This window comes from Monodon monoceros, unplaced genomic scaffold, assembly GCF_005190385.1.
Source record: "Monodon monoceros isolate NGI ecotype Baffin Bay Population unplaced genomic scaffold, NGI_Narwhal_1 Super_Scaffold_18, whole genome shotgun sequence".
In the NCBI taxonomy this organism is placed as follows: domain Eukaryota; kingdom Metazoa; phylum Chordata; class Mammalia; order Artiodactyla; family Monodontidae; genus Monodon; species Monodon monoceros.
This window is the reverse complement of record NW_021703774.1, coordinates 71,984,111-72,010,843: the sequence shown is the minus strand read 5'-3', so window position 1 is coordinate 72,010,843 and position 26,733 is coordinate 71,984,111. Positions and strand designations below refer to the sequence as shown.

The 26,733-nt window shown below is 38.1% G+C and overlaps 1 protein-coding gene across 1 annotated transcript; it reads right to left on the bottom strand.

The window, feature by feature from the left end:
* Positions 1-623: 623 nt before the first annotated feature.
* Positions 624-2,796, bottom strand: LOC114897886 (filaggrin-like). Its single transcript, XM_029226945.1, is given in 2 exon segments — positions 624-783; positions 785-2,796. Coding segments are annotated over 2 exon segments (2,172 nt in total).
* Between the last annotated feature and the right edge of the window lie 23,937 nt (positions 2,797-26,733).

The window sequence follows — 26,733 nt, the reverse complement described above, 5'->3', positions numbered from 1 at the left end:
AAATATGTCATTCTTACTATGGGGAGATAAGTCTTTTTGGGTCTATGAGAAGCATGGAAGAGACACAGTATGATATATGATCAATTTTTTATTTTCAATTTTCATGCAGTTCACTTTTTTTGGATTCTATGTGCCCAAGGTGATTAATGAATGAAGAATAATACAGAGTTCCAATAGAAGGATAATAGAAGCAGGTGTGATGACCCTTAATATTAATATAGCAGCTTTGGCTGACAGAACAGTGATTTTATACTATTGGTTCCTTTGATTTTTTTTTTTTTTTTTTTACAAATATTAATGTACCAATCTGGAGAGGTTCTGAAACTTAACCTCTCGAAAGAAAAATCCTTACTTAACCCCAACCTCCCCAAATACTTATGGTTTTCCAAATTTAGCACTCCATGATATTGCTTTCTCCCATTAACCAGTTCCTAACTATAAAGTTCAAAGCTTCCTATAGAATGAAAAGAAACTATCACTAATGTAAAGAAATAGTGTAACTAATTTTTAAAAAAATGACAAGAAAAGATAACCTCACTGAAAGTATAATGAACATTTTCTTGACTCAAAGTTGTCTTGGTCATTCTCCAATTCTTTGGGTTAATACTTTATTTAATAGTTTCTCACTCATAATAATAGTGTCTATGTGACTGTCCAAACCCCAACCGTTTTGAAATATAATTTGAATGGCCATATGTTGCAAGGTGTCTGTTACTGCCTGTTATATTGGATCCCATAAATGCTCCTATATTCAAATCTGTCCCTGGCTCCCATATGGCTGGAATCATGACTGACACTTTCATCCTGAGAATGACCAAACCCTGACTGTCCATAGTCATAATCTGCACTGCCATAGCTGCCATGTCTCCAACCTTGATCTGAACCATGACTTTGGTTCCTTGAATAGAATGCAGACCATCCTTGGGTGGTCAAAGGCTGTCTACCTGAATCTCCTGAATGTCCTTCTGTGTTGCTAGCCTGACTGATATTTGATTCCTTGTGTCTGCCGCTACCAGAAATAGTTGAGGTATGTCCATGTCCAGTTCCAGAGTGTCTGGAGCTGTCTCTTTCCTGCTTATGGTGGTGCCCCTGTCTCTGAGTAGTGCTGGACCCTGACTTGCTGTGGCCAGATTCACTCTTCTTGTGTGTGTCTGTCCTACCTTGATGTGACTCTGAGTGCCTAGAGCTGTCTCCTGACTGGCCATGGGAAGACCCATGTTGTTTTCTTGAGCTGGACCCAGACCTTCCATGAGTGGTCACAGAATGTCTACTTGAATCACCTGACTGCCCTTCACCATCGCTGGACCAACCAACACTGGATTCCCTGTGTCTATTGCTTCCAGATCCAGTTGAGGTGGGTCCATGTCCAGTTCCAGAGTATCTGGAGCTGTCTCTTTCCTGCTCATGGTGGTGCCCCTGTCTTTGAGTAGTGCTGGACCCTGACTTGCTGTGGCCAGATTCACTCCTCCTGTATGCTGATCTCCCTTGATGTGACTCTGAGTGCCTAGAGCTGTCTCCTGACTGGCCATGGGAAGACCCATGTTGGTTTCTTGACCTGGACCCAGACCTTCCATGAGTGGTCACAGAATGTCTGCCTGAATCACCTGACTGCCCTTCACTGTCGCTGGACCAACCAACACTGGATTCCCTGTGTCTATTGCTTCCAGATCCAGTTGAGGTGTGTCCATGTCCAGTTCCAGAGTATCTGGATCTGTCTCTTTTCTGCTCATGGTGGTGCCCCTGTCTTTGAATAGTACTGGACCCTGACTTGCTGTGGCCAGATTCACTCTTCCTGTATGCTGATCTCCCTTGATGTGACTCTGAGTGCCTAGAGCTGTCTCCTGACCAGCCATGGGAAGACCCATGTCGGTTTCTTGACCTGGACCCAGACCTTCCATGAGTGGTCACAGAATGTCTACCTGACTCTTCTGACTGTCCTTCACTGTCACTGGACTGACCAACACTGGATTCCCTCTGCCTACTCTTTCTGGATCCAGTTGAGGCGTGTCCATGTCCAATTCCAGAGTGTCTTGAGTTGTCTTTTTCCTGCTCATGGTGGTGCCCCTGTCTTTGCTTAGTGCTAGATCCTGACTCTCCATGGACAGATTCACTCTTCCTGTGTGTGTCTGTCCTCCCTTGATGCGACTCTGAGTGCCTAGAGCTGTCTCCTGACCGGCCATGGGAAGACCCATGTTGGTTTCTTGAGCTGGACCCACACCTTCCATGAGTGGTCACAGAATGTCTATCTGAATCTTCTGACTGTCCTTCGCTGTCACTGGACTGACCGACACTGGATTCCCTGTCTTTCCCACTTCTGGATCCATCTGAGGTGTGTCCATGTCCAGTTCCAGAGTATCTGGAGCTGTCTCTTTCCTGCTCATGATGGAGCCCCTGTCTTTGAGTAGTACTGTATCCTGACTTTCCATGGACAGATTCACTCTTCCTGTGTGTGTCTGTCCTTCCTTGATGCGACTCTGAGTGCTTAGGGCTGTCTCCTGACTGGTCGTGGGAAGACCCATGTTGGTTCCTTGAGCTGGATGGCGACCTTCCATGAGTGATCACTGGTTGTCTACCTGAATCTTGTGAATGTTCTTTGCTGTCGCTGCCCTTACTGATACTGGAAACCTGGTGTGTACTGCAACCGGACTGAAAATCCATAGTCACAGTTTCTTCACAAACTTGATATGAGCCCTTAGGCTCTGATCCTATCCATTTTTCACATTCTCTACCTTTATTTTCGTAACCACGTTCTTCTTCTTTTCCTTCATATTCCCTGATGGGGCTAACACTTGACATGTGACTTCTTTCTTTTAGTTCAGTAGGACTCGCTCTCCTTTTCTTTTCCCTACTTGATTCATGATGTTTCTTCCCAGATCTATTTCTGTGTCCAGAAGTAGCTCTGTCACCTCTTCTTCCTTCCCTTCCAGAACTAGACCCATGTCTGCTTCTTCCTCTTCCTCTTGGGCTCTCTGTTCTATCTTTTTTCTTTCCATCACTTCTTCTTGAATGACTGGACTTTCTTTCTCTTTCTTCTTTATCCTCTTCTTCTGTATCATCTTCATAATGGTATCTATTCTTTTTCTGCTTTTTCCCTAATGTCTTGAAATTCGGTCTCTGGGTATAATAATATGCTTGAGCCAACTTGAATACCATCAGGAAAAACTCTGTAAAGTCTATTTTATTGTTGTGATCTACATCGAGGATATGCATGAAAACATCAGCAGTATCTGGGTCATCTGGATTCTGTATACAAGGAAGAGAGAGGGAAAGTCCATGAGACTGACTCAAATGGGTAATTAAATAATTAAAGTTAACTTAGGGAATGTGAATTCTTGGTACAGGAAAGTAGAACCTAATTTTTTCTTTAATAATATTTATCTTATCCTGACTCAGCAGGGAGCTGTTGGTACTGTCCTAAAAAAAATAAATCTTGGGCTTCCCTGGTGGCACAGTGGTTGAGAGTCTGCCTGCCGATGCAGGGGACGCGGGTTCGTGTCCCGGTCTGGGAAGATCCCACATGCCGTGGAGTAGCTGGGCCTGTGAGCCATGGTTGCTGAGCCTGTGCTTCCGGAGCCTGTGCTCCGCAACGGGAGAGGCCACAACAGTGAGAGGATCGCGTACCGCAAAAAAAAAATAATAATAAAAAATAAAAAATAAATCTTAAACACTAGTATGGTGACACAAAAAATTTGATGGGGCAAGTTCTTTTTACTTCTTCAAATGTCAGTATTTTATAAATTCCTTAACTGAATTGTCTTTTAGTTGTACCCTCTTTACATTCTTGAAATTAGGGGGAATATTACAATGAATTAACTGTTTTTCACTTATTTGTCACTAAATATTTATATATATTTTTTCACAGTGTGTGTGTGTGTGTTTGTGTGTGTAGTATATATAGAGATATAAAGAATTTGAACAAATTATATCTGTTTTGAAATAAGATTACATTTGTTCCTCTTCCAAAAGAAACAACTCATAAAGATTTCACAGTAATATTTTGACAGATTGTTTGATGCAGAACAAAAATGATACACCCTTTAATGCTGGCAAATATCTTTTACCTTCAGGATTGGCTGAAACTCTGCTTCCAGAAGTTCCTTCAGCTCTTTTGCACTCAATGTGTCAGTCTCCTTATCTGTTTTTGAATATTCGTGAAATAGTTTGATTATGGCAGTGATGTTTTCCAGGAGAGTAGACATCTTTTGGAAGTATAAGTGAACCTAGAAAAAAATTAAAATGTACTTTTCTTGTATTTATTTTATTTTGTAGGTCATATCAGTTATTGTGATGAATTTCCACATTTATAAACCTACATCTTTCCCTATGTAGTCCAGCTTTAAAATGGAAGATGGCCACGAAAAACTTCTATATATTATCTACATGGTGAATATTAACACAGAGTTTGACTGAACTACTTACTAAAAAATGCCAACATTTTGGCCTTGAACTCATTCACAGCAGGATTTAGACATTCTCACAGACCTTAGTGTGCTGTACATAAGACACCCTTTTCTGATCTGGCCATTGTCCATAACAGGATTTTAGAAAGGCTACTCGTCAGAAGCAGGAAAATTTACTCATACCAATTTGCTAAAAATCCATTCTCCAAAAGCTAATTTGCTAAATGTATGTTGAGAGACTATTTTCTGCAAGCCAGTTTGTCAAATGGCTGAGACAGTCAATGAACAAACATCCTTTCAGTTTACTTTTTTTTTTTTTTTGGTTTAGATTAGATAGAATGGCTTAATACTTTTTCAATATTATAAAAAAGGTTTGATTGGATCAAATGGCTTTAATAAATTTTCAATATTATAAGAAATATTTTCATTGCAGAACTGTTTACAGTAGCCAGGACATGGAAGCACCCTAAATGTTCACCAACAGAGGCATAGATAAAGAAGATGTGGTGTATATACACAATGGAATATTACTCAGCAATAAAAAAGAACAAAATAATGGCATTTTCAGCAACATGGGTGGACCTAGAGATTGTCATACTGAGTCAAGTAAGTCAGACACAGAGAGACAAATGTCATATGATATCGCTTATATGTGGAATATAAAAAAAAGGGTATAACTGAACTTATTTACAAAACAGAAGTAGAGGCACGGATGTAGAAAGCAAACTTGTGGCTACCAGGGGATAAGACGGGGGAAGGGATAAATTGGGAGATCGGGACTGACATGTACACACTACTATATATAAAACAGATAACTAGTCAGAACCTGCTGTATGGCACACGGAACTCTACTCAATTCTCTGTAATGGCCTATATGGGAAAAAAAATCTAAAAAAAAAAAAAAAGAGTGGCTATACTTAATATGTATAACTGATTGACTTTGATGTACACCTCAAACTAACACAACATTGTAATAAATCAACTATACTCCAATAAAAATAAAAAATAAAAAACAAAAAAATATTTTGTTGACTAGCTTTCATTTTGCCATTTAAGGAATAGCATTTAAGGAATATTCAGTTTATCTCATTGAACAAAGGAATTACTAAACATGTCAACAAATCTAAACGAGCATTTATTATATAAAAGCATTATAATGACTACTTTAGGACTTATAAAACCAGGCAGAAGATGTCCTTGATTTTTATTTCACTGAGAATTTGGAAGCCATAGAAAATAACAGCATGAAAGGCATTACTGTAGTAGTCAGATCTATAGCATTTATGGACCTTAGATTGTTTGGTAAGAGGAAATACGTACTGATTAATTTTTGACATGGTTAAATATGTATTTTGATAAGTTTATGGATAAGAACTAGAAGGATAGAATTTATAACTTCTAAACCATTAAGAGAAGAAAAAACGGGAATAAAAAAACCTTGATCAATTCAATAGAAGCCGGGGAAAAGAAAATAAAAAGCATAGAAAAGGCAGGATAAACAGAAAATATAAAAGAGTAGAATTAAATATAATTTTATCATTAGTTACAGTAGATGTAAAATAGGCCAGACTTTCTGGTTAAAGGGCAGATTATAAAGACTGAATTAAAAGTACGGTTATAGGCTTTTTACAAAAACACACCTAAGATTTTAAGAGTTTTTCAGCTACTGTTATTTGTGGTGATATTTCAGACCTGGACTTAATTGTAATGGCACTGTCTCCAAAATCTCACTCTCAAGGATTTACTCTCTGACTTCCTCTTGTACCCATACTTCAATAATTCTTTAACCTCATTTTTTACTGCTTTATGTACTCACTTCTCTTTTTACCTTGGTTAGACATTATAGTTAATCTACATCATTACTCCTTGCATACACCCTCTGTTTCTTGTCCCACTCTTTCTTGTACTCATTGGCAAAGCCCCAACAGCTTCTTCCTTTCCTTTATCTCAGAAGATGGCCTTGCTTTTTATTTTACTGAAAACTTGGGAGCCATTAGAAGATAATTTCATTTTCCCAATATCTATTCACCCAACCTATTGCATTTGTATCCACATACCTTAACCTTCACTACTGTTTCGGTGGATAAACTATGTGTCTCTCCTCTGTTTCAGCAACGGACCTCACTCTCTTGCCTATTCAAACAATTTGCTTTTGCAGTTGTCCACTTTTTCTCCTACATCATCAATTTCTTTTTCTGTGCTGGATCACTCCCTTCAGCATATATTTATGCTGAAGTGCCTCTTATTAACATCCTCTCCTCCCATCCTACATCTTCCTTTAGAAACCACCTGATTTATCTTTTCACTTTTATAGCAAAACCCCTCAAAAGATATGCCTATATTTCTTCTTTACTTGCTATTTTCTTTCACTCAAATTATCTTTCTCTCTGAAAAAAATCCACTAAATCTCTTATGAAGATAAATAAAAGTCCTTTATCTTACTACATCCAACTATCCATTTTCATTTCACATATGCTTGACATATCAGCAGCATTTGATGCAGGTGGCTACATCCTCTTTCAGAGACCCTGTGCTCTCTTGTTTCTCTTCTAACCTCACTGCCTATTTGCTCTTAGTCTCCTCTTTCAGCCCCTAATGTCGATGTGCCTGAGATTGACTCCTTAGTTTCTTTTCTCTATTTATGTTCCCTTGAATGGGGTGGAGGGGGTCTCATCTAGCCCTATAATTTTAAATCCTATGTATAGGTTGACAACTCCCAAGTTTATATGTCCAGCTATAAAGTCTCCTCTAAGCTTGACACGTGTATATCTAAATACCTATCAGATATTTCTATTTGGGCCTAAGAGAGGTCTTAAACCTACCATGTTCAAGATAGAAGTCTTCATTTCCAACTACTTTACCCCACACCCTCTCCTCCCCAGTTATTCCTATCTCGTTGATTGCTCAAGCCACAAACCTGGGAATTAGTCTTGATTCTCCTTTTTCTCACATCCTGTATTTAATTCATCAACGTTTTATTCAGTGTACTTTAAAAATATCCCTGAAACTGGTCACTTTTCCTACCTCCATACTATTGGCCTTATCTAGTAATTAATTTTGACCCATAACAAAAACATGCTGGAGTTTGTATCATCTTGAAGACAAGTTTGTTCCCTTGAACAGTATTTCCCCCTCAACCAGGATGTTCCACCCCATCCAGCTCTCCTAATGAATTGTTTACTTTCTCACCAAAGAGTCTTCAAAGAGTTTTCTGTGCTTTCCCTCATTTTATGTTTACCATTCATTTTAACCCAGTTCTCTCAATTTTCTGTCTCCAAAACACTTGAAACTGATTTGTGTCAAATAACCTATGATCTCCAGGTTGCTAAATACAGTGTTTGGTTCCATCTCATCATCATCTTACTCAACCTCTTGGTGGTGTAAAGTAGAGTTAACCTTTCCCTAACCATTCATGGAATTTTGTTTGTTTGTTTCTTGGATCTCAAGACTACATTCTCCTGATATACCTCTTATCTATTGCCTGCTCTTTCTCAGTATTCTTTGCTAACCTCTCATCTGCTTACTCTCCACATGTTGGAAATCCCCATGGCCCATGTCCATGTATCTATGCACTTAGAAATCTCATTGGATCCCTTGACTTCAGATACTATCTATCTGATGACTTCCAGATTGATACCTCCAAGCATGACGTTACCTTGATTTCTGCACTCTTTCATTCACACCTTAATTTATTTAACAAATTTTGAACACCTACCACAGGATTAAGTACTATTTCATGCTTTGGGGATATACTAATAAACAAGATAAATGAGGTGGCTATTCTTCTGAAGACAGTAAACAAATGAATGAAGTGATTAGATATTGAGGAGTGATATACATTACCATTAAAATAACAATGGTGCTCTATAGAGTTATGGGGAATGTACTTTAGATTAATCAGAGAAGATTTTGCGGTAAAGAGGATATTTGAGCTTAAAATGGAAAAATAGGAAGCAACTAACCTTGTTGACTAGTTGAAGAATTTTAAGTAAAAGGAACAGTGCAGTAATCCCAACATGGGAATCAACTTGGAATGTTAGTGATATAGAAAAAAATACAACTCCAGAACAAATCAGGAGTGATACACCTTAAATTCAGATTTACAGAAAGGGGTCAGAAAATGATGATCTTCCAAATAGGGTAATATTTATGCATTTTATTCTAAGTGTGATGGGAAGTCACTAAATAATTTTTTTTTTGTAACAGAGTAATCTAGTATAATTCAGTTTTTAAGGGATCACTTTGTGGAATGGCTTAGTAGGTTGTTTCAGAGTAAGACTACTTTAAGAATTGAAAGAGAAAAACCATATGATCATCTAAATAGATGCAGAGAAAGCTTTTGACAAAATTCAACACCCATGTATGAGAAAAACCCTGCAGAAAGTAGGCATAGAGGGAACTTTCCTCAACATAATAAAGGCCATATATGACAAACCCACAGCCAACATCGTCCTCAATGGGGAAAAACTGAAAGCATTTCCACCAAGATCAGGAACAAGACAAGGTTGTCCACTCTCACCACTCTTATTCAACATAGTTTTGGAAGTTTTAGCCACAGCAATCAGAGAAGAAAAGGAAATAAAAGGAATCCAAATTGGAAAAGAAGAAGTAAAGCTGTCACTGTTTGCAGATGACATGATAATATACATAGAGAATCCTAAAGATGCTACCAGAAAACTACTAGAGCTAATCAATGAATTTGGTAAAGTAGCAGGATACAAAATTAATGCACAGAAATCTCTGGCATTCCTATACACTAATGATGAAAAATCTGAAAGTGAAATCAAGAAAACACTCCCATTTACCATTGCAACAAAAAGAATAAAATAGGAATAAACCTACCTAAGGAAACAAAAGACCTGTATGCAGAAAATTATAAGACACTGATGAAAGAAATTAAAGATGATACAAATAGATGGAGAGATATACCATGTTCTTGGATTGGAACAATCAACATTGTGAAAATGACTCTACTACCCAAAGCAATCTACAGATTCAATGCAATCCCTATCAAACTACCACTGGCATTTTTTACAGAACTAGAACAAAAATTTCACAATTGGTATGGAAACACAAAAGACCCTGAATAGCCAAAGCAATCTTGAGAATGAAACACGGAGCTGGAGGAATCAGGCTCCCTGACTTCAGACTATACTACAAAGCTACAGTAATCAAGAGAGTATGGTACTGGCACAAAAACAGAAAGATAGATCAACGGAACAGGATAGAAAGCCCAGAGGTAAACCCATGCACATATGGTCACCTTATCTTTGATAAAGGAGGCAGGAATGTACAGTGGAGAAAGGACAGCCTCTTCAATAAGTGGTGCTGGGAAAACTGGACAGATACCTATAAAAGTATGAGATTAGATCACTCCCTAACACCATACACAAAAATAAGCTCAAAATGGATTAAAGACCTAAATGCAAGGCCAGAAACTATCAAACTCTTAGAGGAAAACATAGGCAGAATACTCTGTGACATAAATCACAGCAAAATCCTTTCTGACCCACCTCCTAGAGAAATGGAAATAAAAACAAAAATAAACAAATGGGACCTAATGAAACTTCAAAGCTTTTGTGCAGCAAAGGAAACCATAAACAAGACCAAAAGACAACCCTCAGAATGGGAGAAAATATTTGCAAATGAAGCAACTGACAAAGGATTAATCTCCAAAATTTATAAGCAGCTCATACAGCTCAATAACAAAAAAACAAACAACCCAATCCAAAATTGGGCAGAAGACCTAAATAGACATTTCTCCAAAGAAGATATACAGACTGCCAACAAACACATGAAAGGATATTCAACATCACTAATCATTAGAGAAATGCAAATCAAAACTACAATGAGATATCATCTCACACCAGTCAGAATGGCCATCATCAAAAAATCTAGAAAGAATAAATGCTGGAGAGGGTGTGGAGAAAAGGGAACACTCTTGCACTGCTGGTGGGAATGTGAATTGGTACAGCCACTATGGAGAACAGTATGGAGGTTCCTTAAAAAACTACAAATAGAACTTCCATATGACCCAGCAATCCCACTACTGGGCATATACCCTGAGAAAACCATAATTCAGAAAGAGTCATGTACCAAAATGTTCATTGCAGCTCTATTTACAATAGCCAGAAGTTGGAAGCAACATAAGTGTCCATCATCGGATGAATGGATAAAGAAGATGTGGCACATATATACAATGGAATATTACTCAGCCATAAAAAGAAACGAAATTGAGCTATTTGTAATGAGGTGGATAGACCTAGAGTCTGTCATACAGAGTGAAGTAAGTCAGAAAGAGAAAGACAAATACCATATGCTAACACATATATATGGAATTTAAGAAAAAAAAATGTCATGAAGAACCTAGGGGTAAGACAGGAATAAAGACACAGACCTACTAGAGAATGGACTTGAGGATATGGGGAGGGGGAAGGGTAAGCTGTGACAAAGCGAGAGAGAGGCATGGACATATATACACTACCAAACGTAAGGTAGATAGCTAGTGGGAAGCAGCCGCATAGCACAGGGAGATCAGCTCGGTGCTTTGTGACTGCCTGGAGGGGTGGGATAGGGAGGGTGGGAGGGAGGGAGACACAAGAGGGAAGAGATATGGGAACATATGTATATGTATAACTGGTTCACTTTGTTATAAAGTAGAAACCAACACAGCATTGTAAAGCAATTATACTCCAATAAAGATGTAAAAAAACAACAAAAAAAACAAAAACAGCTAGAAAGCTGGTGTGTGTGTGTGTCTGTGTGTGTGTGTGTGTGTGTGAAGGTGTCATAATGCTACCAAAATTGTGACAATTTATTGAAGCCTACATTCAGACTGGAAGGGAAGTACAGTAATTTGGGGGGTTAAGTAACTGCAGTTTTAAAAAAACTGATGAAAGATATCAAGCCACAGAATCAAAAACTATTATCAACTCCAAGCAGGGTATATAAAAGAAAACCATGCCTAGACACATAGTAAAAACCTTCTGAACACTTAAGACAATGAGGAAATCTTAAAAGCATCCAGAGAAAAAACACATTATCTTCAAAGGAGCAACTGTAAGACCGACAGCTGACTTTTCAAAAGAAATAATGGAAGCCAGGAGACAATGAAATGTTTTCCTCATCTTTCTGTAGGAAAGTAAGTTCTGTACTAGAATTCTATACCCAGTGAAAGTATAAAAGAAGAAGAAAGCTTAACTAAGGATATTTTCAGGCAAACAAAAACAAAACCAATCACCAGCAGATCCGTAAAGGAAATAGTAAGGAATGATCCTAGTTGGAAGCACAGAGAGGCAGGAAGGAATGAAGGAATGTCAACAGAGTAAGTGTGTGGGGAAATCTAAATAGGTATTGATTGAAAACAACGACAATAATAATATTTTTTAGGATTTATGGTCATGCATAACAATATCACATAAGGCTGGAGGGGGTAAATTGAGTTCAAGTACTATAGGATACTTGAATTGTTTGAGTAGTGTTAAAGTAGTTTTTATAATATATTCTAATAAGTCAAGGATAGGTGTTGTAATCCCTAGGGTAAGCATGAAAAGAATAGTAAAAGAATGTATAATTAATAAGCCAATATGACAAAAATTAACTGACAAATATGTAATTCATTCAAAAAAGTCAAGAAGAGAAAAAGAAATATAGAACAGGTGGGATAATAGAAACCAAGTAGTAATATGGTAGATTTAAACCAAATAGATTTAAACAGTAATAATACTGAGTATGAGTGGACTAAATACTGTAATTTAAAACCAAAGATTGTCAGACTAGATTGAAAGAAAACAAGTACATGATGCCTACAAGAGACACACTTAAATATGATATATGATGGAAAAAGGATACATTATTCAAATACTAAAGGAAAGCTGTTGTTGCTATATTTATATCTGTAGAGTAGACTTTAAGACAAAAAGTATAACTGGAAGAATACTTCATAACAATAAATGATTAGTTCATGAGGAAGATATAAAAATCTAAATTGATATGTACTTAATAACATAGCCTCATAATACATACAAAAAAAATGACAGAATTATAAGGACAAATTGACAAATCTATAATTATAATGGGTAACACACTTCTCTCAGCAACTGATAGAACAAGTAAATAAAAATATTGTAAGGATGTAGGAGAGCTCCACAAAATTATTCACAAAACTTTAATATGTATTGAACATTGCATCTAACAAATCTAGCATACACATCCTACTGAAATGGATATGAGACTTTAAAAAATTTACTATATGCTGATCATAAAGCAAGTTTCAACAAATTTTAAAGGATTGAAATCATGCAGAATTTGTTTTGTACCACAGTGGAATGAAGCTAGATTTCAATGATAGAAAGAAACCTACAAAAATGTCCAATGTTTGGAAATTAAGCACTAACTTCTAAATAACAAATAGGTTATAGAATAAATTACAATGGAAATTAGAAAATATTTTGAACTAAATGAATATGAGAAAAATATGAAATAGCAAAACTTGTGGGATACATTCATTCCATGCCTAAAGAAAAATTTATAGCTTAAATACATATATTAAAAAAGAAGAAAGGCTGAAAAATCAATAACCTAACCATACACCTCAAGAAGTTTGAAAAACAACAACAAATTCTGCCCAAAGAAAGTATACTAAAGGAAATAATAAAGGTAAGAACTGATATTAATGAAATAGAAAACAAATTTAGAGAACCAAAAAGCCAAGATTTTTGAAAAATTAATAAAACTAAGAAACCCTGAAAAATTAAGAAAAGAGGAGGAAGGCATAAGTAACCAATATCAGGAAAATAAAAGGGGGCATTGCTTTAGATTTTACAGATATTAGAAAGGTAAGTGCATATTATAAAAAACATTAACCAAAATTTTTGAAAATTTAAATGAAATAGACACATTTCTAGAAAAATGCTTCTTATGCAAATGAAAACAACAAGAAATAGAAAACCTAAATATTCCTATATCTATTAAAGAAATTAAATCTTTTTAAAAAAAGAAATTAAATCTTAAATGAATACATATTCCATGTTGGGGGGAGGGGTGACTACAAATCAGATGGCTTTACTAGTGAATTTTATTTAATGTGTAAGAAATAAATAACCCTAACATCATACAGATTGTTTGAGGGAAATAGCAAAGGGGGAACACTCATTTTATGAATCCAGCATAACCTCAGTACCCATAACCTGACAAGAATATTACAAGAAACAATTTTCAAGACAATTTCCTTCATAAATATAGATGCAAAAATCTGAAAGAAGATAATAAACTGAATCCAGTGTTGTACAAAAAGAATATACATCATACTTAAGAAAATTTTAATCCAAAAATTCAAGTTTGGTTTAACATTTGAGAACTGATTAACTACTCTGATAGAATACTGGGGAAAAATTCTATGAACCTCTCAACAGATGCAAAAACACATTTGATAAAATCCAATATTAATTTTTCTTTATAAATAAAAGGTATCAATTATATCTATGAAGATGCTATAGCAAACATCATACTTAATGGTTAAATGCTGAAAACTTTTCTCTCTGAGTTTGGGGATGAGATCAGTACACCTGCTAATATCCTATTCAACATTGTATTGAAGGTCCTAGCCAGAGCAACAGTTAAGACAAAGGATGAAAAACAGAATAATTGGAAAGGAAGTAACAAAACTGTCATTACTGAGAATGATGTGTCTTCTGTATATAGAACAATTTTCTACAGTGTCTAAAATTTATATTAAAATATGGGGGTCCAGGATTAGCCAGGACAACATTGAAGAAGACCAAGTTTGTGGACATACCGGATGTCAAAGTACATTATAAAAGAAGACAGCGTGACATCAGTGCAATGCCAAGCAAATGGATAAATGAAAGGTAAGAGTACAAAATCAGACCTATATCATTATGCACATTTAATTTATGAAAAAGATTGTGGTGAGAGTTGTCAGGGAAAGGCTGGTCTTTTGAATACATGGTGCTGTGTTAATTGAATTCCCATATGGAAAAATGAATTTGTTCCCAGGTGGATTTTACATATAAAAAGATAAAGGAGACAACATAGGAGAATATCTTCAAGAACTTGGGGTAGAGTAATACTTCTTAAATAGAACTCAAAAAATATTAATGATAAAGAAAAAGATGGATTAATTGGACTGCATTAAAAATAGGAGTGTCTGTTTATTCAAAGACTCTATTAAAGGAGAGAAGGAAAGCCATTGAGTGGGAGGATATATGCAACACATTTAACCAATAAAGGACTCTATCCTGAATATAAAAATAACTCCTATAAATCAGTACAAAAAATACAGACAACCCAATAGAAAAATGGGTGGAGAGCAGAGGAGCTTTACAAAACAGGATATCCAAATGGCTAATAAACACAAAAAGTTAACCTTGTTAATCATCAGGGTAATACAAATTAAAATTACAGTGTGAGACAGTAGTACCCCCACCAAAATGACAAAATAGACAAAAGGGAAAAAGAATCCTAATTCCAAATATTGGTGAGAATATGGAGAAACTGGATCTTTCATACACTGCTAGAAGGAACATAAACTGGCAGAAGTACTTTCAAAAATTGTTTGGTAATACCTAAAACCAGTAATTTACTCCTAGGAATGTTCCCAGTAGAAATATATACACATTTGTAACCAAAAATCATGTACAAAAATGTTCATAGCCCCATTATTTATAATACCTCCCCAAATGGAAACAACCCATATATCTATCAATAAAAACAATAAATAAATTGTGGTATTTTCATATAATAGAGGTGGGAGTGAAGGATAGCCTCAACTAGGATGGTAGTGGTGGACAGGGAGAAAGATGGATTGGCACGTCTTATAGTCAGAGTTCGTTGGTCAGGGTGATGAATCAGTGTGGTGTAAAGGAAAGATTGGAATCATGCATAACTTCTAGATTTTGGTTTGAGCAAAGAATTATTTCTCTAGGTCGTCACAAATCATCGAGTTGATCTCCATGTGCTATGCAACAGCTTCCCACTAGCCATCCATTTTACATTTGGTAGTGTATATATGTCAATGCCACTCTGTCACTTCGTCCCAGCTTCCCCTTACCCTCCATGTCCTCAAGTCCATTCTTTACGTCTGTGTCTTTATTCCTGCCCTGCCACTAGGTTCATCAGTACCGCTATTTTAGATTCTGTATATATGTGTCAGCAGATGGTATTTGTTTTTCTCTTTCTGACTTACTGCATTCTTTTGTTTTTTTTTTTTCGGTACGCGGGCCTCTCACTGTTGTGGCCTCTCCCGTTGCGGAGCACAGGCTCCGGATGCGCAGTCTCAGCGGCCATGGCTCACAGGCCCAGCTGCTCCGCAGCGTGTGGGATCTTCCCAGACTGGGGCACGAAGCCGTGTCCCCTGCATCGGCAGGCAGACTCTCAACCACTGCACCACCAGGGAAGCCCCCTAACTTACTGCATTCTTTATGACAGATTCTAGGTCCATCCACCTCACTACAAATAACTTAGTTTTGTTCCTTTTTATGGCTGAGTAATATTCCATTAGGGAGGCACAAGAGGGAGGGGATATGGGGATATATGGATACATATAGCTGATTCACTTTGTTGTACAGCAGAAACTAACACAACATTGTAAAGCAATTATACTCCAGTAAAGACGTGGGGAAAAAAAATTCTCACTATTTCTATTACGCTGTCATCTCTCATCTAAACTGCAGTCCATCTCCCTGCTCCCACCATTGCCTATTATCCTATTTTCCACATAGCAGCTCAGAATGATCTTTTTACTCCTCCTGCTTAATACTCTCCAGTGGCTTCTCATATACTTAAAATGATGTACAAACTCTACTGTGCCCCTGTTTACATGGTCTACCCCTGTCTAGCTCTGTGACATCACCATATACCACTGTTCCTCCTGTTAAACATGCTCTAGGCACACTAGCTTCTTTTTGTCCTTTAAAGCAAGTTTACTCCTGCTTTAGAATCCTCTCATTTGCCTTGACTGGTTTCGTCTGTCATTAAGATCCCTGCTCAAAAGATAATTCCCCGAGGGGCATTTTCTAGCCCTCCAATCTAAAGTACTCTCCTCCTATTACTTTACCATATCACTCTCTTATTTTCTTCATTGCTCTTATCACTATTTGAAATTTTTATTCATTTATTGTTACTGAAAGTCTCCCCCTACTAAATGTAAGCTCCCGGGAGTAGGGAGTTTACGTTTTTCACTGCCACATAATCAGCCAAGAGCAGCACTTGGCAAATAGAAGGTAGTTAATATATATTTGTTCAGTGAATGGATAAATAGATAATCCAGCGGTATTAAGAGAGTAGCCTTGCGGAAAGCAAAGTTATGCCCTCATTTTCCTTCTATGTCAAAATAAACTTTTAGTAAAGTTGCCACTAAAAATAAAGAACCCCAAACATCCAGAACTTGTGGCCTCAGACCACACATACATCCAGATCTCCACCTTGCTTAAGAGCAAGTAGACGAGGTTAGATGTATTTCCTCTTACTTACTTCCTTCCTTCACCAGAAGAGCAAGTAGAATGTAGCCTGAAGGAGCTTGCTGTGTGCTGAAGTCTGGGATAATGGCCTTTTTATAGCAGGTCCATCCAGGGAGGAGCCATCTTCTGTAGGTTGGTCTGATTCATTCCTAACCAAACCCAGATCCACCCATATCTCCACCTCTATTATTTCTCTAGCAATGTGTTTGCTTCCCAACTTCTTCATGTCCTCATCTGTACTTGTCTTGCCAAGTTCCAAATTTAGCTTTACATTATTCTCATATACTGGCGATTTTATGGAAGGTACACTTTGGCTAGCATGGGTCCTTAGTGTGCAGGGTCCACAACTTCTAGGTTTTGTTGTGGTTGTTGTTACCCCTGCTTTGAATGGTGGGTGGTTGATAACTATCTATTGATAAGTGTACTTCCTTACCCTTGTCTCTAGAGAAGGAGAATATACATTTCTGAAAAACTTAAATTCAATTTATATTTAAGCAAACATCACAAGCACCTACCTGCATGTCCCTTTATATCTATGAATTCCATCTCTGAATCCTGAGAGAACTTGCCATGATGAATGTTGATCTTCTACAGAGTATGCAATTCAGAGAAGGTAGGCAAATTTAATTTTGACTTTCCAAAAGTGAACAAGAAAGTGGGCTCTTGAGTTAGAAGCAGTGATCACTCTGAGCTGGCATGAACTTATTGGGCAAGAATCATTAATCTTATTTTCAAGTTTATTACATTGGGGTATCAGAGACATGCTCTATTTACTCTTCCTGTGGGTTAAACTGTGGGTTTTCTCATTAACCTCGTAAATATACAGGAGACACCTATCTTTGGCCTCTCTCTTAATTTCCAGACTGTATGTCGAACAGATTACGTTTCCATTTGGATGTCCCCTAATTAGTTCAGTCCATACTGTTCAAAACTGAACTCATTATCGTGCCTTATACCAAAATATACCATCCTCCAGAGGTCCACAAATTGGTCAATGACATCTCCACCCACTGAGTGTCTAAAACCCCGCAAAGTCATTTTCCATTTCTCCCTGTCTTTAGCCCTCAGGCGAATGTCATGACATGTCACTTTTACCTAGACTAGTATTCTTAATATGCAGGCCTGTTCTCTATATCTAGTGCAGCAATTTTAGTTCTAGACCTCACCATCTTTGGATTGGACATTAATAAAAAGTGTCATAACTAGCCCCTCCATTATTAGCCTGCCTGATTCATCTTTTACTCTTATCATATCATTCCTTCTGGTGACTCCTGCTTGCCTGGAAAATTCCAAATTTCTTTACTTGACATATAAGCCCCTTCACAGTAGGAATGAATTTGTATCTTTTTAGCTGCTTCTCTTATCACCTGTATTTTATGGGAAAATCACTCTAGCCTGATCCACATTTCTCGCATGTTATTTTAATGGTCCACCACTGTTCAGATTCTCTACATGCTGTCCTTACTACCTGGGGGAGTCCCTCAACCTTAGCTTCTCTTTATCCTTTAAGATCCTCCAGAATCACCACGTCCTTCATAAAGCCTCACCTTACGTCTCCAGATGGATCGCTGTTCCCACACATACTCTGTATTCATCTCTCTTATAGCACTGGTGATATTTTATTTTAATTATTTACTTATGTGTCTGTAGTGCCCAGTGCCCCATTTTTTTTTTTTTTTTTTTGGCGGTACGCGGGCCTCTCACTGCTGTGGCCCCTCCCGTTGCGGAGCACAGGCTCCGGACGCGCAGGCTCAGCGGCCATGGCTCACAGACCCAGCCGCTCCGCGGCACGTGGGATCCTCCCAGACCCGCAGTGCCCCATTTTGTGTTTCTTCTCACCCTGATATTGACTGGGTCTTGAATCATCTTTTGTGTTCTTGGGCCCTGTAATAGTTCCTGAGACATGATCAAATAAATGCAAGGGTGGGATGGTTGTGGGGGGGGGGGTGGGTGGAGAGGTGATCTTGTTTTAGAGTCAGTGAGGTATTCATATGCCTGAATTTTAAAAACTTTGTTTAATGCCCTCGTTTTTAACCTTAAGAGACCACCAGTTCTTTCTTTTCTTTTGTGAAACATTAGTTAACATCCACAGAACACAGGTCTTCATTTTCTCCTCTTTTCTTCCTGGGTTTAATTGTCTTTTTGTGCCAGGACTTATTGTTATTGTCTCTCTCTTACCAGGCTATAATAATAGTAGTAATCTGTATTGCATGCCCATCACGTGCCAAGAATGTGCTAAGATTTTGCACGTATTTCTTCTAACCTTCAGAACAGCCCTGTGAGGGCATTATTATTACCCGTAATTTCGAGATGAAGAAACTGATAATGACGGGGCGCACAAGTTTACCCAGCGAGTAAGTTACAGACCAAAGATTCAGTCCCAGGTCATTCTCACTCCAACTCCCACATTACTTCCATTACACCACATTGCTTTGGGTGTGAGCTTTTCTTCTTTTTTTCTTAGCTTTATTTATATTTTTAGTAATTTAAACTGGTTTCTCTCAAAGTGCCCTATGTCCTGGGTGACCTTAACTGTGGAAATCGTTTGCAGGGCCAGCAGTGTGAGTGAGCTGAGAAAAGTGGAGTCTAGAGAGTGGCAAGGATGGGGTAATCTGGGATCTGATGTTTCACGCCCAGAGGACACAAATCTTACAGGTTCCTATCAGTATAGAGGGCAGTCCTAGTAGTCTGCTCCAGGATTGTTTTCTTGACCATGTTATGATCATTATATTCCAACCAATAACTTGCATGAAAATGTGGGCAGAGGGACTTCCCTAGTGGCCCAGTGGTTAAGACCCCACGGTTCCAATGCAGGAACCGTTCAGGTTCCTTCCCTTGTCGGGGAACTAAGATCCTGCACGGTGCAGCCAGAAAAAAAGAAAAAAGAAAAACAAAAGAAAATGTGGGCAGATGGCAAATATTTTTAGGATAGACTGAAGATCCAAGGAGATTTTAGCATGTCACACAAATAGCTCAAATTTAATAAAAGTGAATCTTACTGAAGTAAAAGTAAGATTCTGACTTTGGTTCTAAATTAAACTTCCCAAGGACAGGGTAGAAGCCATGAGTAAAAGAAGGGGTGTTGTGGTAGTGGCAGTGTGATGTAGTAGCCCAAAAGGTAATGCTATTTCAGACTGCATTAAAAGAGCACATTAATTAGAACAAAATAAGTGATGGTGTTCTTCACTCAGCACTTGTCAGATTGTTTCTGTAGCTTTTTAATTCAGTTCTGATACCCACTTCTCAATAGGGATGTTGTCAAATTGTTGTGTGTTCTGAGTCAAGTAAATAGGGTGATTGGCTAGATAGGTGGTAAAGGGAACCGAGTGAGAAGCAGATGGTGGGAGAAGAATATCTGTTTTCAATGATACGAGAAGCTCTTATTATGCTTGGGTTGTATAAAAACTCAGGTAAATAGGTAGAAACTGCAGGGAAGCGTATTTTGGCTTAGCATAAGTAAGAACATTTTAATAGTCAGAATTGTCCAAACATGAAAAGAATTATCTTTGGAGATGTTTCTCTGTGACTGCGTAGAGAATGTGGAATTGGATGAGCTGCTGGCAGTCAGTTAGCCTAGGCTCCTCACGTTGTGGCTGACGACCAGGAGGTCAAATGTTGCATGGCTGATTAATCAGCAATTCAAGACCGAGGCCTCCAACTCAGATTTTTCACTCCAAATGCACTTTGTGTTGCACCAGGTTACATCTATTACTGGGAGATGAGCATGAGACAGGGATATTTTGGAGGGTCATTAAGTAGAGGAACACTGGGGGGATGTCTGATAAATCCCTCTTTCCACCTGAGAGCTGTGATTCTATGATTCAAGTAAATTTCTTTGCCTGACTTGATTAAACTCAGCTCATACGGCTATTTGATCAGTGCAGTTTACTAACTGCAGGGGTAACAGGACTATCAATTCCACTTTATAGTGGAATTTCCACTGTACCCTGTATATACATGGGGTATGTTTTCATATTCCACTTCCTGCAAACAGACCTGATCCCTCTTGCATATTAGCTTTTACCTTTAAATACCAAAGGATTTCCCCCCTAAACCTTTAAAATTACTGACCATGGAATAGTAAACTCTGGGATGTGGGGCATCTTCTCTATCCTCAGAGAGAACTTATCCTTTGCCTTGTTGTTACCAGACAATGAAATGGTTTCAGAGGCATTTTAGGTGTCCACAGTTACATCTTGTAGCTACAAGGATTTGTTACAGGATGAAGAAAATGCCCCAAATATCAGGAGTTATTGACAAATCAGAAATTATAGGATTTCAATTGCAATTATTCATTAGTGGTTGTCCCTCCCTTTTCCTATCCAATGGGCTAGAGAGGCATTATGCTGCCATATGGCCTCTGGGCTGCTTATGTGGGTCAGGTTGTCACAATTCAAGGGAACAGCCCTTTGAGATGTGTGACTGAGGCTGTAGGAGTGAAGGGGAGTTGGAATTTGTGGTTAAATGATTTCCTACAGGAGTTGTAGTCATTTCCTGGGAGGTGCTCTTTTGGAGGTGGAGTCTTTCCAGGTTGAATATTCTCTTCAATTCCTTGGTGTAGTTGTAGCTGATGTTCCTGCTTAGCTATCCAGTGGTGGAGCAGTATCTCCACCTTTACTCATAGCTTGTATTTACCAAGACAATAGTAAAAGAAAGTAATGTTGAGCCCAAGGAAAAATTTCAAGTTCCCAATAGTGACCTCAGGTTCTTCTTACTTTAATCTTGTGTGTGTGCGTGTGTGTGTGTGTGTGTAACACATCATTCCAGCTAATGCAGATGCAAGAGTCACACACGCACACACACACACACAAACACACAAAAATGAGAATATGTGTGAGAGAGACGGTCACAGAGAAAACAATGATTAAAGACATGTCTTTTGAATAGTGGGGAAATGTTTCCCAGGAGCACTTACATCAATAAGATGTTACTTTTCAAAAAATCATGGTGATTTATTACACCCCTCAAGTACAATGCAGAGATGGCCAGAAGCTTTCTAGGGTGAGATGGGAGTAGCATCTATGCAGTACTGTGTTATATGAAAGTTTTCTCTAACAATTAGGGACAAAGTAAGAAGAGAAAAAAATAATAGAAGAGATGATACAAATGCAACTGATCATCTCGTTGTAGTTAAAGAAAAAGCCTTCATGACTTAATTTTTGAATGGTTATGAACAGAGAGATTATGAGATCTTCAGAGTGGCCACATCGGCAAAGACTAGTATCAGCACTAAAGGATTGACTAGTCCCCATTCCATGTTCCATAGAAACTGAGTTTTGATAACAGGGTGGTGCAGCATTAGGAAACTGGAAAAAAAGAATCCAGGAGCAAGCTAGGACAGAGACATTATAGCCATTATGACCAGACTTCACCAATATCACCTGTTCAGATGGGGTCTAGCATACACCAGTAATTACAGGAGAATGTGGAAGATCGGGAGAGGCTAGAACTTGGAATAAGCTCCTACTCCCCTTCTTACATGCTCCCTTTATATATAGGGATATTATAGACAGAAGATAGATTAGAGTGTATTCTGGAGGGAAATTTTCTGCAGGTGTCAGAGGGAAGTTCAGGTGAAGAACAGGTCACAGTATTCAGGGATCATTCAGTCATTCAACAAACATCTGTTATCAGCTGACTACCTACCAGTCATCATACCTGTCATGGGGCCATCAATGAAGAAGTCATGCTCCCTGTCCTCAAAGCGTTCATAATCTAATGAAGAAAACAGACATATATACAATGTGATATATGTTATGGTGAAGGTATTTATAAATCATAATGGAAAGACAGATGAGGAAGCAACTCATTTTCTTCCACTTTTTAACTTTTCCCCAAACCTTACTGAGGAATAATTGACAAATATAATTGTATATATTCAGGGTACAGTGTGTTGATCTGATATAAATATATACTGTGGAGTGAATACCAAGATCAAGATAATTAACACATGTATCACCTCACATAGTTAACTCTTTTCTTTTTGTGGGGAGAACATCTAAGATCTACTCTCAGCAGGTTTCAATTGTACAATACCGTATTAACTATAGTCACCATGCAGCACATTAGATCCTCAGGACTTATTCTTCTCACACCTGAGAGTCTCTATGCTTTGACCTACGTATCCCCATTTTCCCTATTTCCCCTACTTTCCAGCTCCTGGCAGCCACCATTCTGTTCTCTGTTTCCATGAACTCAACTTTTTTTAGATTCCACATATAAGCAATACTTTACAGTTTTTGTCTTTCTTATTTCACTTAGTGTAACGTCCTTTGCTTCATCTGTGTTATTACTAATGGCAGGATTTCCTTTTTTTATGGCTGAAAAATATTCCATTATATATATTATGTATAAATATATATGTTTATATCAAATTTTCTTTATCCATTCATATGTTGAAGAACACTTAAGTTGTTTTTATATCTTGGTATTGTGAATAATGCTGCAATGAATATGAGAATATCTCTTCGAGATACTGATACTTTAGTTAAATACCCAAGAGTGGGATTGCTGGATTATATGGTAGTTCTATTTTTAGTTTTTTGAGGAACCTCCATAATGTTTTCCACGGTGGCTCTATCAATTTATATTCCTACCAGCAGTGTATAAGTGTTGCTTTTTCTCCACATCCTCAAAACTTATCTCCTGTCTTTTTCATAATAGCCATCCTAACAGGTGTGAGATGGTATCATGGTTTTGCTTTGCATTTCTTTGTTTATTAGTGATGCTGAGCACCTTTTCATGTACCTATTGGCTATTTGTATGTCTTTTGGGGAAAAATATCTATTCAGATCCTTTGCCCACTTTTAAATTGGATTATTTGCTTTTTTGCTGTTGAGTTGTGTGAGTTCTTTATATATTTTTACATTAACCCTTTATCAGATATATGATTTGTAAATATTTTCTCCCAACTTGTAGGTTGCCTTTTCAATGTATTATTTGAAGTTCTAGTTTGATGTAGTCCCTCTTGTTTATTTTAGCTCCTTCTCCTTTAGAGAGTTGCAAAGGAGATGATATTTGAGCTGAGCCTTAAAGATTGCATTTATTGGATTTTGTGGGACAGAACATGGGAAGATTGACCTGAAAGGCCATATGGAAAGGTTTCAAAAGCCATGCTAAGTCATGTGATGTTATCTTATTTACATTGCAGAACAGCTGAAGAATTTTAAGTAGAAAAGTGAGAGAATCAGATTTTTATTTAGTAAGAATAATGTAGGGGTATGGATGGTGAATTGAATTTGATACAGGCAAGGGTGCAGCCAGTTTGAAAAAAGAAGAGAGATAATGAGGTACCAAACTAAGGTGTTGGCAGTGGGATTGAAGAGAAGAGACATTTCAGAATTAGAGCTTGACAATGCATTGCACACAGAGGTTGAGGGAGGGACAAAAACAAGAGGCAATAGGTTAGAGTTTTGGCAACAGCTGGTGTAGGCAGACAGGTTAGGGAGGGGCTGGCAATAGCTGGTGTAGGCAGACAGGTTAGGGAGGGGCAGCCTCAGTAAAGTAGGGTCTGACAGGTGGACAATACTCAATGATTGAGAAGCCAGGAATAGGAGATTTAGATGGAGAGGTGATGGGGAGTTGGTATCAACAATATCTGTTCATGGGTAGCAGGATTTTAATTTTGGAAGTAGGGAAGGCAGAAAAACAAAGAAGAGCTCCTAACATGGGACACTCAAGGACCAGGAGCCAAGCAGAGACCTAGTTATCACTACTGAGAGGGATCAAAGCCAGAGTAGTAGAACAGGTGACCTGATGTTGATTCCTGAACTTTGGGGAACTTCCATTCTTAAATTCCTCCTGCTGAAGGTCAGTACTTGTTCTGGGTGATGAGGGATCTCACTGAACTTCCAGTACCTGAAGACCCCTCTAACTGCTCTGCACCCACTTTTTTATCAACTTGGACATTAGTTTCCCCTTGCAAATCTTCTGGTTACTCATAATTCACCACCTACACTCTGTAGATTAGGCACATGTTTGGCTGATAATCTCCATGACTATTGGTGTAGCCCAGCTCCAGATACTGACTACATCACACCCCTCTCACCCAGGTGTAGTTGGGGGAGGGCCCGGAATAATGTAGGCGGCTTAGCTATAGGGCCAGAAGTCTAATAGTTTGGGGACTGATGGGTTCAGAAAGTGAACAGCAGAACCACTCTGGCATATTATTTATAATTTCTGCTTACAGCAAAAGTTAAAAGCAGTCATTCAGACTCGAAACTACCATATGTCCAGAATCACTGAGACTGAAGGATCCAAAGTCCTTAAATGTGACTTCGTGAGATGAATAATGCTCTTTTAACCTCATAGATTTCCTCATCAATGGTGATCTTGCTAAAGTAGAGGTGGACTCTTGGCCCACCAACATTTCTACTTGTTTTACCAGTGTTGCCTAAAGTATGACCAGATTTTCTCAATTTCTAAGAGCATTCATTTCAAGGGATTTATCTCAGTTTAGGATATCTTAACAACTTGAGGCAAAGTCCTCCAGGGCTGTATCAGACATCTTTTCTTGGCATCCTACAGTGTGGATTATCAAACCAGTGTGTTAGTCTGGAACCTAGATCTTCTGTCTTTGGCTTTTTTCAGGATGACTTTTCTGCTCTGCTGTGGCAGTCCTTGAGAAATTGAAGTATTTTTTGTTCTCAATTTGTGTTTAACCATTTAAACCCATATTTCCCAGATTCTGCCTCTTGAACTCATTCTATCATTTTTCTAACCAGGCCATCAGTTACACTTGCAAAGTATACTCTGGTAGTATTTCATATATATCTGTGCTTAAAGCAGTTCATAGAAGACTATTTGCAGTTCTTTTTATAGTATGAATTTAGTAATCCTCAACTAATCACTTCATTTTCTCCATGAAATTCCTAATTATAAGAACTTTTCAGATGAGGTACATGAAAGGATTGCATTGAAATAACACTGCGGTCACAGTATTGGTGCCTAATTGGTGCCCAGATCCCAAAGTCCATGGTATAGTGTTGAGAGCCCAGTCTCACAAGTCCTACAGATTGCCTTTGACTATTGGCTCCTCGAAGTACCAGCTCTGTGATTTTGAGCAGATTTCTTAACCTTCTTTTTTATTAAAATTTTTTTAAATTTATTTTTTATATATTTATTTTTGGCTGTATTCGTTGCTGCGCGTGCCCCCCCGCCCCCAAGCTGCGGTGAGCAGGGCCACTCATTGCTGCCGTGTGCTGGCCTCTCACTATGGCGGCCTCTCCCGCTGCAGAGCACGGGCTCCAGGTGCAGGGGCTTCAGTAGTTGTGGCACACGGGCTTAGTTGCTCCGCAACATGTGGGATTCCCCCCGGACCAGGGCTCAAACCCATGTCCCCTGCATTGGCAGGCGGATTCCCAACCACTGCACCACCAGGGAAGCCCTTCTTAACCTTCTTGACTCTGCTTCCTCATCTTTAAAGTAGGGATAATAATACATAATATGCATGGTTGTCAAGGATATTAAGTGAATTATATGTCAGTGGTCTGGCACTTTGCCTGACATTATAGCAGGTGTTCAATAAATGACAATTACTAGTACTATGTTGTTATGAAATCTTAACAGAATTGCTAACTCAATGTGACACATTCTTATTTTGATTTGATTTTTACACGTGTTTTCGTCAAGAGAGAAGAGCATGAAATATACCTCTTTTCATTTTTCTTCAATATTTGATCCCCTTTCCATGAGAATGTGGAGGTTATTGAAAGGTGCAGGGTGGTCTGTTGGATTCCTTTACTAACTCTGGGAGATCAGGGAGAAGGTTTTCATCTGTTTTAGGAAAAGAGTAGCTTTAAGAGAACAGTGAATGATAAATGAAAATACTAAAAAAAACCTTGGTGAAAATTACT